The 15,409-nt window shown below is 44.0% G+C and overlaps 1 protein-coding gene across 1 annotated transcript in view; it reads left to right on the top strand.

Moving 5' to 3' along the window:
- The first annotated feature begins 2,836 nt into the window (after nucleotides 1-2,836).
- UBE2E3 (ubiquitin conjugating enzyme E2 E3) overlaps nucleotides 2,837-15,409 on the top strand; it is a 57,261-nt gene continuing 44,688 nt past the window's right edge. Inside the window, exons 1-3 of the mRNA XM_033010930.2 lie at nucleotides 2,837-3,097; nucleotides 4,331-4,533; nucleotides 6,697-6,747. Of these exons, the coding sequence (XP_032866821.1) occupies nucleotides 4,340-4,533; nucleotides 6,697-6,747 (245 nt within the window). The 5' untranslated portion in view covers nucleotides 2,837-3,097; nucleotides 4,331-4,339. The remainder of the gene's footprint in view (nucleotides 3,098-4,330; nucleotides 4,534-6,696; nucleotides 6,748-15,409) is intronic.

Genomic DNA, 15,409 nt, shown 5'->3' on the forward strand with positions numbered 1-15,409 from the left:
TAGGGGCAAGGAGATCAAGCAATGATTTTTCCACCCCTCATAGTTTTCCTGTGAGAAGTGGAAAATGCCTTTCACCCTAGTTCTGGTGCCAGGCATTGAGTTGTTTGCTATCACAGAATTTCGTGTCAGATGGAGGAGACTGAACTGTGAATTCCTAAACCTAGAAAAATATTTTCAGATGTCTGTGCAATCCAAAGCAGCTGTTAAACCTCTGCACGCTGACAGTAACTTCATGCCTGTGCTCTGACAGAACAGGGATGGAGACATCCCCAAAAAGACATTGGGCTTCTGAAAAAACATCAATAGCCTTTGTAAAAAAAAAAAAAAAAAAAAAAAAAAAAAAAGAAAAGAAAAAAAAAGAATCCAAAACACAAACAACAAAGCAACTGATTGAGGAAAAAAGTGCAGGCCTCACCCACTCCTGAGTGCCCTGCCCAGGACTGTTCAGACAAGACTGAGCGGTCCTTAGGAAGGCTCTGCACTTCACAATACCAGCTGTGCTTTCACAGTTCAAGCACCCAATAAACTGGCAGAGAAAAAGCATTCATGATGGGCACATCAGTTAAAATTACACTGATGTCAAATAATCACAAGGGATATGAAAAGCCAGAGAGATTGTGATACATAACATTGTAACAATGGCTATTAAAATCAGCATTTCTCCCTCTCCTTCAAACTGCAGCGTATCTCTCAGCACAGTACTTTCTCTGTGGTTGACCATATAACAAACATACCCAAGGAAAATACAACCTCCTAAGAAGAAAGTGTCATCCTTTGAGACCTGATGTCAAATGAATGCTCATTCAAATAAACATCTGTTACATCCACACGTTGCTGCAGTAAATCTGTTTTAATAAAGGCTGGGAAAAAGTAAAATACAGGCTGGCTTTTCAATTAGTCTCTATTAAATGGGCTTTATTTTCACTTTGTATCCTGAAAGCCACATAAGCCACACAACATAGAGTAGCTAACATGGTGTGCAACTCTTGACCAATCTACTTACACCTGTGTTAATTTTCAGCTGAAATAATAAAAAAAAACCCCTTAATCCTGACTTTCAAAGCTCCTGCAAGCCTTATCTTGAACATCAACAGAATTGGGGGGGGGGGGGGGGGGGGGGGGAGGAAGGGAGGGAGGGAGGGAGGTAAGAAAAGAGAAGAAGACTCTCAGTGCTGACTGATAGATTTTTGATATTTCCATGCTTCCCTTTTACTAATTATGCCCAGATTGCTCATCATGCCAGATACTGTTTATGCTAGGAATTTTCTACAGCATACCTCAGGGGCAAATTGCCTGTAGTGGTGATTTGGGAATTCTCCATAGCCTACTTTAACAAACAAACCTCCAGTATTCCTCCACATCACATCATTCAACTCTCGCCAAATCTTCACCATCCTTTTCAACTAAGCTAACTTCATCTACCCAGAGAAGGGTATATTCCCTGACACACCAATTGCTTATTCCCTCTAGAGCACAATATATGCTTTCTGACCCCTTGGATCCTGCAGAAGCTAAGAAAACACAGTAGTTTTTTAAGTCATTAAGGCTGTTGATAGTGAAAGCCCTTGAGGTAAAAGCCATCGAGGCAAAAGCTCTTGTGCTGGACAGCAACGTTTGCCTGAGATTTCATGTAAATTGCACAAACATTTACAGTAATTGTTAATTCCGTCTCTGCTAAAGCCCGTTATCCACAATCTCATCTACTTTTCACAGAATAAGTCTTCTTTTACAAGTGGATTTTATTGCCAGGATGATCAGGCTCTAAGTTTGGAATATTTACGTTATTTCAACTGGCGGATCGCTTTTCCCACACGGTGTACTCCAGGCGTATGGCACGAAAAGCTGTTCACGTACACACCAGAACAGCGCATTCACGACAGGCCAGAAAATAAACTAAATCTCCATCCTGTACCATCTTCCTGTGATACCTACCGCAACTGCTGCCGTCTATCCCCCTTTCCTCTTTAAAACGTTCAGAATTGGGCACGCTGGCGGCTCACGGAACAACTCCCAATTCCGTTTTTAACCCCGAATACCGCTGGCTGGAGCAGCGAGGCAGCGGGGTGGCACTCCCGCCCGGCAGGGCTGGGTTTAGGGTGCGTTGGGGCTCCTCAGCCCCGCGCAGGGCCTACGGGCAGGGCCACCGCTGGGGCACCCACACAGGCCCCACGCCAGACCCCCACGCTTCTCCCGCTCCCACGCGTGGAGATGAGCCAAGAGCAGAGATTTTTTTGGAGGGGAATACGTGAGGGAGGTAGCAGCAGGGTGAGAAACCACCAGCGGGTCCCATTCCCGTGCCAGCAGCCGGCGCCTCTCCCTGCCCGAACGCCGGGTGCGTGGCGTGAGGTGAGGTGCGAGGTGCGAGGCCGGGGCTGGCGGAGGCCGCGGGGCCCCCACCGGGGTGCCGCTGTCGGTGGGCGCCGGCCTGGCAGGGCCCGCGGTGGTGCCCAGCAAGAGCCCGCCGGGGCCGGGGCCGAGGCCGGGGCTGGTGCTGAACGACCGTCGAGGGTCGCGTCCCCCCGCCCGCCCCCCGCCGCCTCTGCTTTGTCCTTGCCCGGCCCGGAGCACGCGCGCCCTCGGCCGCGGCGGGAGAGCGCCTGCGCGCACCCCGGGCCGGAGGGGGGCGCGCTCCGGCGGCCGCCGGGCGGGAGCGAGCGCCCCCTCGCCTCTCCCCTCCCCCCCCCTCCCCCCCCCCCCGCCCCGTTTCCCCGGGAGCTCCGGCGGCAGCGGCGGGTGGGGGCGCGGCGGCGGCGGCAGCGGGCGGGGGCGGGAGGCCGGAGGCGCCCGGCGCCCCCTCCCCCGCCCCCGCCGGCGCGCTCCCGCCGCCCCCCGCCCCGGCCCCCCGGCCCGCCGCGGGAGCCCGCGCCGCAGAGCGGGGCCCGCCAGCGCCACCCGCCGGCCGCGGGGCCGCACCGCGCCTCCCCCCGTCCCCCCCTGCTCCGGCTCTCAATGTTCCACACTGCCCGGCCACAGAGCCGCCGCCGCCGCCGTATAGCCCCCCGGCCGCCTCCGTCCCCTCCTCGGGCGCCGCGGGCCCGGCCCGGCCCCCCGCCATCCCGCCCCTCCGACCCAGCAGCGGGACAGGACGCCGGCGAAGGTAAGGGAGAGGCGGGCGAGGCGGCTGCCGCGGCGGCTGGGCGAGCGCGGTGGGGGGAGGCGGGGAGGAGGCGGGGGGGCTGGTAGAGGAGCTTTGTTCTTGTTTTCGGCGCTCGCTGCCTGGCGGCGGCCGAGGGGCGCGGAGCCGGCCCGAGTTCACGCCTCACTTGGTGCACACGCACGGTGCGGTGCGGGGCCAGGCGCGGAGCCGCCGCCGCCGCCCGCCGAGCCCCGCCGCGCCGCGCCGGGCTCTCCCCACAAAGCGCGGCCGGGCGGGCGGGCGGCCGCCTCCAGCCCTGCCGCAGCTCCCCACCGCGCTCCTCCTCGGCCCCCCCCGGCGGCCGGGGCAGCCCCCTCCCCCCCCCCCCCCCCCCCCGCCTTCTCCCCCCTCCCCCCCCCACCCGGTCGGCGGAAAAATGTCGGTCTGCCTGGTGGAGCTGCGCGGGGAGCGGCGGCGGGGAGAGCTGTGCAGAAGGTGCAGTTTGAATTATGCTTCTTCCCCCTCCGGCAGCTCGGCGGTGGCCAAATGCAGTTCTCGCTGCTGGCCATGTAAATAACCGGGGCTGCTGCTGCCCGAGTTACCTTAAATGCATCTTGGGGGGGTTTTTTTGCCCCCTTTTTAAAAAAAAAAAAAACAAACCCAAACAACAACAACAAAAAAAGCCACCCTCGCCTCATCGTGGCCCCCCCGCCGCCCAGCCCTTTAAATGCACAGAGCAAGTGTACATTTCCATCTGAAATCAGCCCAAGTGTTATTGGCAATATATTTTCTTCAGAGAGAGGGGGAGAGGGGGGATCTGGCGTTTGGACCCAATAAAATGCTCTGCTCCAGTGTAAATATTTACAGGGTATTAGTGACTTTTTAAAAAACATTTTCAGTGAGGTCTGTTATTTACAATGTGTCATAAGTTATTAATGTTCATTGCCTAAGTACCCTGCTAAATCTGTCTCATGCCTTAGAACAAAGTTGACAATTGGCATATTGTTTAAAGTATGAAAAAAATGCGAGTGGGTTTAAAAATTGGAAATATCTGTATTTTCAGAAGTGTAAATATTGCTTTGTAGCCGTCAAACTGCAGCCCTTGGGGATGAAACAAATAAGTATATTTTGGCTAATTTCTCAGTGAAACGGAGTTGTCACCGATTCAAGTGTTCTCTGGAACTTGCGGAATGGCAAGAGGGAGTCCTGCCTGTTGTGCTAACTCTGCCTCTTTTCTTCTTCCCCCCCAAAAAGTTCCCCACGATGTCCAGTGATAGGCAGAGGTCAGATGATGAAAGTCCAAGTACCAGCAGCGGTAGTTCAGATGCCGATCAGAGGGATCCACCTGCACCTGAACCTGAAGAGCAAGAAGAACGAAAACCCTCTGCCACCCAGCAGAAGAAGAACACCAAACTATCCAGCAAAACTACTGCTAAGCTATCTACTAGTGCTAAAAGGTAAAGGGGACAGTAAAACCTTCTGTAGTATTTTTGCACGGTTTTTTGAGTCATGGTGTTTGCGTTGTGCTTATCAAGGCAGAGGGGTTCTTCCTGCAAAGATAGGTGGAAGAGAGTGAAGTACCGATTTTTGTAGTACAGGAGCCTGCCAGGCAGTATCTTCATTAATCCCAGTTTTAGCAGGACAATAATTCAACAGATTTATGTCTGTGGAAGAATTGTTTGAGATCTTGGTAACGTACAGGCTCTCTGGGGGGGGCACCTAAACACACGTTGTATTTGCAAAAATGTGAGAGAAGGTGTCAGCTTCCGGTATATTTTTCAGAGTTAGATTTCCATGCCTGGTTTGTATGGGGTGGAGTCCTCCTGGTGTATTTTACTATGGTCTGTAGACTGATGACAAGCAATGCTCTTTAATTACAGAAGTAACAAAACCCCAGTGGCTTCTGTGGGCCTTATGACTAGCTTTTCATGTCAGTGCATGGGAGAGCCTTGCATACCTTGAAGTAATGGGTTCATTCTGCAGCTCTTTCACGAGAAGCTTAGGCAAGTTTTCTCCCTTAGGATCTGCAGATTCAAACCATGGAGTTCTACAGGTGGCCTCTACCTTTAAATATCAAAATCTTCAGAAACCTTGTTTAGTTATATCTCTTGCATTTTTATTTGCATATAAGGTTACTGGCAGTCCAGCTCTCAAGACATGCACTCTGGTAATTTTCTGTAAGTTCAGTTGTGTGAAATAAGCAAACTTCGAATCCCTTGATTCCAGTGGTCTTTGGAGATGAAACACAACTTTTCAGTCCTTTCCCTGGAGTTGCTTTTCTTTACAAACGTTTACAAATATACCATAGCAAGAAAAGCTGTAGAGTAGCTGTAGTAGCTTCAAGTTTTGCTTATTCACTGTGAATACTGTAGCTCTAATATTCGGGAACATTTTAGTTACTTTGTATTGGACTTAAATTCAGGAAATACTTTTTGAAATGTGTTAAAATTGCTGCAGAGTATGACTGGGTGGCTTTGATGATTTCTGAGCTTGTTAAAGAAACCTTCTGAAATAGGACTGGCTAAAGAAAGAAAAAATCTGGAACTACTATGTAGGCTTTGTAATTTCTTATTACTTATCTTTTTTTGAGAAGCCTGAGATGTGGGCTTTTGAGACTGAGTTTTCCCCTCTTGTCTTTATTTCACTTAATTGTTGTAAGTCTAATTCTGTACATCTCCAATAGTTCAGTAGTCTGGCTGAAGTTATTGGTACTAGTGCCAGGGCATGCACAGCAGTTTGTTAGCTCCTATTTTAACACTTCTTCATGTGAAATTCACAGTCTTGCTTGTATGGGTCCTCTTCTGAAGAGAAGTCTTATTTGATATTTTTAAGAGGAATTTACCACGCGCCTTTTGAAATTACACCTCTTATGTACCTGAACAAACTATTAAATTGACAAAAAGTTTTCAGTATTCCTCTTCCAGATCTTAACACCTTGGGAATGGTTGCAATAGAGTAAAGCTAAGCACAGATTATTTAAAGTTATTATAACACTTTTTGTCATGTAAATACAGCTACTGTATAAGGTTGGGGGAGGAAAGGCAGCAGAAGGTGTGGAGAGAAGCAAAGTTGATCCAGAGAGATTATTCCAGTAACAGAGACAGCCTGGCAGATCTGCAAATCCACTTTTTAAACACACTGCAAAGTAGTAGGTAAAATATTGTGAAAAGAGTGTGTCTGCTGCCAGCGTGGTTCACTTCTTCAGCCTCACAGGTCTGTAGCGCTGGTTTAAAGTCATTGTCAAATCTGCCTGTGCAGCCCCCCCCCCCCACCCCCCCCGCCTAATTTGCATATTAGCTTGAAAAGAAAATCTCTCTGGTAAAAAGTGCTCAGATGTGAAAAAGAGTTACTTTTCTGAATACTTGTGGGAAATTTCTACCCAACTCAGTTGTAAGTGTTGTGTTTATGTACAGCATGGAGCAGGAAAAAAGCTGCAAAGTTTCTCAGCTGTGGGATTTGGGTTATGCCTCTGAGAACAAAGAGGAAGCAGCCATGTTAGCATTACTGAAGGCAAAGCCAATCTTGCATTTAACTGCATGGTGGTAGAGGGCAGTGTAATTCCCTGATTTATTCTATAGACTATCTCAAATGCTTTGTGTCTGTTCTCATTTCACCAACAGAATCCAGAAGGAGCTAGCTGAAATAACCCTTGATCCTCCTCCGAACTGCAGGTATGTAACGGCTTCTTAAATTGTGGATGGTGGTAGGAGAGAAATGTGCTCAGGCTAACAAATGGGAAACTTAGTGTTTATGACCAGTGACTGTTAGAGAAAAATTGCGTACAGCAGATTGAACAAGCATAGGGGACGTTTGATACTCAAGTTTGCTCTTTTGTCTGCACGTTGGAGGCATAGTCATTAGTGATTGATGTACAGAGTAAAGAGTATTCAGTTTGGTTTTCATAGCTGGTCACTGCCTTCGTGAAACATTAATTATATGAACTTCTGAATACACTGAAGCTTTCAACTTAACGTCTGCATGTAGTTTGAACTGGCTTTTAGAGTGCCCGGTTTATAGAGTTATCACTTCATTCCAAAGTAAAGGTAAAGAACCATATGTGAATTTTTTAAATATGCTTTCTCTCAGTGTGTTGCTTAACAGTTAGATAATCTGAAGTGTTGCCTTTAAATTTACGTGTCTGTTGGTCAAAGTTGTAGTCTCTTGATAGAGACTATTTTTAAGGAAGTTCCCAACTTGGGAGACACTTCTGTTGCATTTTAGAAAATGAAATTGTGAGCTTGGAAGATCGAGTGATTTAGCCTTAGATAAAGTGATGGTAACTGGAGCACTTGATCTGTAGGAAGGTTAAATAGTAGCATGGCTAGCTAATTTCTTGAAATCTTTTGCATGTTTTACTTTTGTTTAAAGGATGCATAGGAATTCTCATTTGCTGTGAGCATCCAGTGTTCTGATTTGAAGTGAAACTACATTTAAATAATGTTTCTTTCATTTGATACATCTCAGTAAGATTTATGACTGCAAGGTATCTTCAGGTTGACAGTTCGTGTGTAACAGCAAGCCTTGTACCTGTTTAAAAAAATGCTGGAAGTATTTCCTGATTTGATGCTGGAATTGTTTGGCTTTTTGAATAGTTGGAAAGGTTTGGTGCACGTCTTGCAAATTCAGTAAAATGTGAGTTGTTCTCCTGTCTGACTAGTCCGTGAGAGCAGGGACTAACCAGAGCTGTGTTACATTGAATTTGTGGCAAAGGTGTCTTACCCTGAGGACCCTGCTGTAGATTGCCTATGGCAGTCTGATGTATTTGCATACAGGGTCAGTGGCTCTCCGTCTTCAACAGAGGCAAGTTGTGTCGAGAGAGCAAATGTCTGTTATGTTTGTTTTTTGGTTGGTTGGATGTGGTTTTTTTTTGGGGGGGTGGTGGTGGTGGTTTTGTTTTTAAATAACTATTTAAAATAACTTTAAATAAATCAGTGGTATCTAGTTCTGTGTTGGTCTTGTGCTTTCTGCTTGCACCCTCAAAAGGGGCATGGTAGGAGAGAAAGTATTTAAATGAAATAGAACACCAGCACTTTGCCTTACAGTTGCTATAAAGATAATTGTAGCGGTTTCGGGTACAGCAAGTTACAGCTTGGCTTTTAGAAAAAGAAGCCTCCCCCCCCTCATACTCTCCCATACCATCTGATATTTAGCTCCTTGGAAAAGCATGTTCCTCTCGTATTAGCGCAAGAGTATTTCAGAGAGTTTTCCTTGTGAACTGGTACTACCAGATGCCCAGGAATGCTGTTGAGAATGATGAAAACCCCCCAATGTGTCTAAAATTATTCAAGTTTCTCTCCTACAGAGCGCAGGGGAAAAGATTATTTTTTTGCCAGTGAGGAAGTCGGTGCTTCTGTTCCCATAAGTAATTTTTTAAGAGGAATGTAACCCCTTTACTCAATAGTACCTGTATGATAAGTGCATTTTTACCTTTTGCAAAATAAAAAATATTTACAAGAGATATTGGCTGCTGCAACAGAAATACTGAGTTTTCAGGATGAATGGTTTGAACAGAGTTTCAGTGCCTGAAGGATTACCGTTACATTGGAATTGACTTGTTAGAAGGAGCCTTTCTGGTATCAGGAAGTAAATGCAGCTGTGTGTTACGTGCAGAGCAGTAGAAGCTTGTAACATGCTTTCTTATAGGGTGTAGTAGCACAGATTAGGCAACAGACTGACACAGCAGGCATATGACACCTCTTCATTGCTCATCATGCAACAAGGAGCGTAACGCTACTTATTAATTTGTAAAAGAAAAATAATTTGTAAAAAATAATTTAAAAGCCTGTATAACTTGGGCATATTCACATGTGCTTTAAAAATAAAAGCCACTGTGTTGTAAGTTCTCCCAAGGAGATTTCTTCATGCAGCATTGTTTCTCCAGTTCTAGAGCACACCCTTATCGTTTCCAGCCCACATGTTGCAGGCATCACAAGAATACAACTGCCAACCTTGGCAACTCTTGGACGTTGATAGTCCTTCTGGTTACTCAGTTACATAAATGATAAACAGTTAGCAATTTTAAAAAATATGACAATGGCACATATAAAACATTAAATGTTACTTTAACAAGTTACAGTACAAATACTGAAGAGTACATTGAACTCTCCTGTACCACACTGAACACTGATGGCTGCTGCCACTTCTCACCTGCCAGAGTAACTGCATGTAGAGTCGCTCCATCAGAGTGATCTGAGGCTAATTTAGCTGCTTTAAAAATGACACTGACTGGTTACACTGTGATTTTCATGCAAGAGAGGTATAAGTTTCCTCAGCAGTGAAATTTCCCACAGTCACATCTATTGCTAGAACATCTGTTTTATAAAAATGCGGTGTCCCAAGAGAGCCCCATTCCTGGGTGTGCTGAGCAGGCCTGGGCTGCACATTAACTTCTATTTTAGGCACTGGGATAGCAGAATGACAGGCACAGTAAAATGTCTAAATAGCAATTTTTTGCTTGCTTGTCTCAACAGTAGAGATTGATTTCTGATTCTGTTAATTGGACAATGAACTGTTAGAAAAATCGCGTTGTCATGTATAATGTTGTCACGCTCATGAGTAGTGAATATGAACTGCATCCTAGGGGTTACCAAGTATAAAACTTAACATCTTTATGCTCATAGCTTTACTCTTTAACATATAGTAATACTCTAAATTCCTGTGATTTCCAAGAAAGATAAAACATCAAAACCAATAAAATTAGATTTGGTCTTAAGCCACTAAAGATGTTGGAGGGAATTCTCCTCATGTTTTCTCCTGTCCAACAGAAGAACGTGAAATGAGTCAGGGGCTGTCCAACATGCACCACAGCGCTAGGACAGATAGGTAAACTGAGGACACAGGTATCTGATCCTTTTTTTTCTTCCTTTTGCTGGCTTAATTCAAAGCTGTGCTACTTGGTGCAGTGTGCTGTATTTAATCTTTTGTGCTTTTAATAGCATAAAGCAAAGCTAAAAAGGTCTTGGCCCTATTGCTCCTAGGCAGCTCAATTTCAAACCATGGCCAAGCGCTTATACATACTTCAAGGTATGGAAGTATGCCAAACCCCACCGTTCTACATTCTCAGGAAAATTCTGCAAAGATCTTGCACGTATTGCGTGGTAAATCTGGGCTGCAGAGATGCTCTTAAATAGGCTTGACATATCTGGAATAACTATTTTCAGTTCACGGCGTAAAACTGTTTAGATCAGAGGTCACCGCTCTGTAGTTCAGGTTTGATCTGAGGCTGCTGTTCTGATCTGCCTAACTTGGAGGCTGCAGCTCAGGTGGAGCAGGGCACAGCCAGCTCCGACACGTGTTGTACTTCCTGGAGTTTAGGGCTGGCACAAGCGAGGCCGTTCCCAGCGGTACCGTGATTTATGGCAGTTGCCTTTAGTTGTTCCTGGCTGCCCTGCTGATCCACAATAGCAAAAATATGTATTCCCTATCTTCTTTCCTCACTCCTCCTCATTTCCATTCCAAAATTAATCATTGTTCATCTTCATGGGAAAGTTTTTGAAGTTCAACCCAATATTAAGTAAATCTAGTAACACCCATGCCAACTTAGTTTGCAGTTTACAATCCATTTTACAACAAATCCAGTTTGGTATAAACTTTGCAGGAAATGAAAGCAAACACCAAAATCAGCGTATCCACTCAGAGCTTAATTCATGTGGCTTAAAAAGAGGTGAGTTACGATAGTGCATCTTTCCCATGCAGGTGAGAGAATTTAATCATTTTATAGTCTGTTCTATCCGTTGACTTTAATCTCTTTATTAAAGTAAAGATCAGATATCTGAAAGCAAGTGGTTAAACAAAAGGGAAGAAAAAAACCCACATGCCTTAGAGTACTGGTCAGGGAGACAACTTTCCTCCTTTGTAGCTGCTGGGAGATGGGAATTCTTAGCAAGAGAGAGCTGCTTGGATTGTCCCAAAGGCTCCCTGCTCTGTCTCATCCTCTAGCTAGCGAGTGCCTGACCTGACAGGTCAGTTTAAAAGATTTTTCTTAATAGGGATTACTATCTCAATTACTATTTATTTCCAGGTCTTGTATGCTGATACATACTAATGTGATTCCTTGAACAATACTACAAAAGGTAGCAGTTGATGGTTTTGGTGTTTGTAGCCTCTATTAGGCTTGCAAGTAGGTTGATAATTTATGAGTAGTTAATTTTAAAATTACTTATTTTAAAATAACACACCGAAGTGTGTGTACTGAGCACAATGGGAGCAAGACATGTAGGGGGTTTGTTTTAATACAGGATTCTTCTGCTTCCTAAGGACTGCGTTTGTCCCTTTCATTACTGCCACATCTTGGGCTAATTCTACACTGCAGAGTGTTGCCAACCCAACCCCACGGTCTGGAGTTTGACACAAAGAAAAATGCCTGCAAACCCCTGGCAGACGAATGCTATTACTGGTTTAGTTATGGACCCGTGAATCCAGATGTTTGTAACTGTCTCACTGTGGTTATTACCCCATCAGTGGGGAAGCATTGCAGTATGTATTTAAAGCAATATTGTGAAGGTATTCTTCAGACCAGCAATTTAAGCTCTTTCAATTGAGCTGTCTGAAACAATGAGGAGCAATGAACTATTGTGCTGGTGGTACAGGCTCTTCCACGTGCAGAGGTAGCACTGGATTTGAGCTAACGCAGCCTCGTATTAGTGAGGAAGGTGCCGCAGCTAAGCTGGTAGAAGCCTTCCTTTTGTTAACATCCTCTATCTACAGTAAGGTTATAGGCAAATGTTTACTCTGCAAACAGTTGTGCCTGTTGAAGATGTTACTGCACAGCTGTGGTTTGCTCCAGTTCTGCCATGGAGGTGACTGCTCCAGTCAGTGAGTGAAGCAGATTCATGTGATTACTTCATAGTGCTCCCCAGGGAGGGGGAAGAAAAAAAAAAATTGTCCAAGTTTGCTTAAACGGTTTAAATAGGTGATTCAAACTAACTCTGCTGGATTTTTCCTCCCTCCCTTCAGAGTAGGCATTGTTCACACAAAGCATTTTGTCAGACACACCAGGATATGAATAAGTCAATCCATTCCTTTGTCTCTCAAGTGTAATAAGTTTCCATCTCTCCTTTGTCAAAGTCAGGCATTAGTTCTGTTGCTTTTTTGAAATCAGTAAGGGGAAGAATATCCTGAAGGCAGTCAAATAACCAGGCCCCTGTACAGTAGCACAAATGTGTGCCCAGGTCTTCATATGTACTTTTTTTTTTTTTTTTTCCAGTCAATCTGTTGACTTTCAGATCAATGGAAGTCCCCCAGTTTTGTGTTTATTCTGTTAATTTCTCATTGAGCAAAAGTCTTCGTATCGCTAAATACTGGGTCTGACTGAGAAAAAAAAAAAAAAAGATGTCAGTTTTGCTTATTTTCACCTCTGCAGTGAAAACTCCAGCTGTGAACACTAAATAGTTCCCTATAGAAAGATAAGTTGATTCGGGTATATAGGAGACAGTATATTAGGAGTGTGTGCAGAAATGCCTGTGCTGAAGCTGAATTAGCAAAATTTAAAAAACATCACCTAAACTCTACTTGATAACGTATCTTCTGACAGTTACATTATACTTTTTCTTGTCTCTCCCTGCCCACTGAATGCAATAAATGCATGCTGCAAGAAGAGAAAGCTGAAGTTTGTAGAATGGTTCTGAGAACACAAACCCACACGATTATTTCTAACACTTCCTTCCCTATACAGAAGTTTGCAGTTGCAGTTACAAAGATACAATGAAGAGGAGTCACAACTCCAGTAAGAACATGTTGGAAGTAGCTCTCAAGTGAATATTGATACACTACTTTTTAGTATTGTCCAGCTCTGAACATAGTCCTGTGGTTCCTTCTAAAGCAATTCCTTTATTGTTAGTGCTGAACGTAAATCAGGGGCTCACAGTGATTTAAAAATATGTTTATCTAGAGATAGCCTTGATTTATCTATAATTACTTCTACTAAGCATTTTCTTCCATTCCCTTTCTTCCCTCCCTCTTTCTTACCAGAAGAATATAGTCTAGGTCAGAGTAGGAAAGAGTGGTATAATTTAGCACAGCAGTCAGAGGTCTGGTATTTTTGTATTTCTGTCCATTTGTAGTAATGGCCTGATTCTGCCATCTTTATGTGTGCAGAGTGGTTTTTACCTAATTTGCCAGTAGTCAGTGAAGCTGCTTAAGGAGTATGGATGAAACAAATTTAGAAAAGCATTTCAGTAAAACATTTAAGTGTTAAGTAGAGCTAGAGTGCACTGTTATTTAACATGCTTTTTTAAAAAAAAATTCAACAGTAGAAGATTGTGTAACTCCTGAATGTTTTGAATTGTGAGAATATTTAAATTACTTTCTTTTCAATTGAGAGTAGATGACAGATCCACTAACTCAAAATGCCTCAGGTTTTTTTTCTTGTGCTACTATCGACCTCTTGCAAGCTGTAAACCAAGGATTCTTACCAACCCCCACACAGTGAATTTCTCATGCAAGTAATCTCAGTGGCATAATTAAGACAGGGTTATGCAACACAAATCAACATATCTACTCACGGGAGTAAGTTTTGATGCCTACAGATTCGCAGGTTAGGCACTTGTGTAAGCAGTGTCCATAGTGCTGTCATACATGCTCTTAAATGCCTGTGTGTTAGTCAAAAGATTGTATAAATCTTTCACTGGTTTTCATTACTATTACAGTTAAAATAAAATAAATAAAAACAAACAAACAAAAATCGTGGCTCTGTCTACTCTAGAGTTGTAGAAATAGTTTGAACACTTTTCATTCAGCTACTGGTATTAGAGAACTGACCCTAATTAGGTCAACGTTTTATCTGGAAACAATAGAAGAGCCGGAGCTGGACCAGCTTTTTAAACAATTCTTTAAACATTGTTGTGCAAAAATTTGTAAAAGCTGAGAAGTAATGTGTCCTTAGGATTAAGGACAAATCTTCTTTTAAAATATCCATTTGTATAACTGTACAAAGGCCCTTCAGGCTCTGTGATAAAAGTTTAAAACATGCCATATATATATATACACACACATATATATATATATGTATTTCTTTTTACACTCAAACTGTGCATTGCTCACCACTACCAGCCTGTCGTATTTACTTTTGTGATAAACTGTATGTATGGCAAGACCCTAGCACACTGAATGTTTCCCCATCAGACTGATTTGTCTGTTTTTTGTCAGTTACTCTTCTTTGAATTGATCTTTACTTTACCGACTTGGGACACCTAATTTTAATTAAAATTAACAAAGTGCAAATATCAGAGAATCAGCTAAACTACATTAAACCCTTTGTTTAAAATGAGGTGACTACTCCACATAAACCCGATGTGTGGAGATTTCCTGGAGCTGGTGTAGCTAGGATTTGCATAGATGTGAAACATTTCAAAACGGGTAATACAGACATCCTGAAAAATACCTTGAGCATGTTTTCTGAGTTCAGGGCTAATTAAGCAGGAGCAAGGATGTCCAGCTGCCATCTAGGACGGGAGCATGCATACCACTAAGCTAGCCAGGATCTATGCTGTAACTTTAAATTGATGCCTTACTTTGAGCCAGTAACTGCTAGCGATAAACGAGTCTTAGCCTGCTTGCATTAATTTGGATTAATTTTCCCTGTGCAGAGAATGCACTATACTGTTATCTAGTTCACAACTGTGGCTGAAGCAGTTGTTAATTTTATAGCACTTACTGTAAAACAGACTGACCAGATATTTTAGGAACTCACGGACAGATGTAGTTGACAGTGGTGAAACTACTGTTGTAAGCATCACTTTCAGAAACGATGAGGGGAGAGATTGCCTTGATGAAACCTCACGGTGACCTGTAATTACCAGTAGGTCACTTTCAGGTTGGAAGAATTTGTGAAGAGGCTCTGTAGAGGACCATCCTGCAGTCATTAGTAATTGGTGTTGTCATTATTGATGTGAATACTGGACTAGAGCGTATAAATATTGCATTCACAGGTAACAGCAGGGAGGAAGGAGTTGTAGGCACATTGGAGGACAGGACTAGAATGCAAAGTGACGTGGTCAAATATAGGAAGTGACCTTAAAAATAGCATATAATTTAATAATGAGAACTGCAAGGCACAGCACTTCAGTAGGCATAATCAGCTGTGCAAATCCATGGGGAAAAGAAGACTGGATGAGGAACAGTTCTTCAGAAGAGGTGCAGCCACTCAGAGGATCATGTACTTTCCAGGAATCAACAATACAAGGCCACAGCAAGAGAGATAAATAGAACAGCAGTCACAATAGGGAGGTGTATTTAAAAAAAGAAGAAAAAAAAAATGAGTTGGAGGCATGGTATTTAAAGCCATCCCATTCAGTTCAGCACTAATAAAGGCCAGCTGGAATACCTTATCTGGTT

Source organism: Tyto alba, unplaced genomic scaffold (genome assembly GCF_018691265.1).
Source record: "Tyto alba isolate M040663 unplaced genomic scaffold, T.alba_DEE_v4.0 Super-Scaffold_7, whole genome shotgun sequence".
NCBI lineage: Eukaryota > Metazoa > Chordata > Aves > Strigiformes > Tytonidae > Tyto > Tyto alba.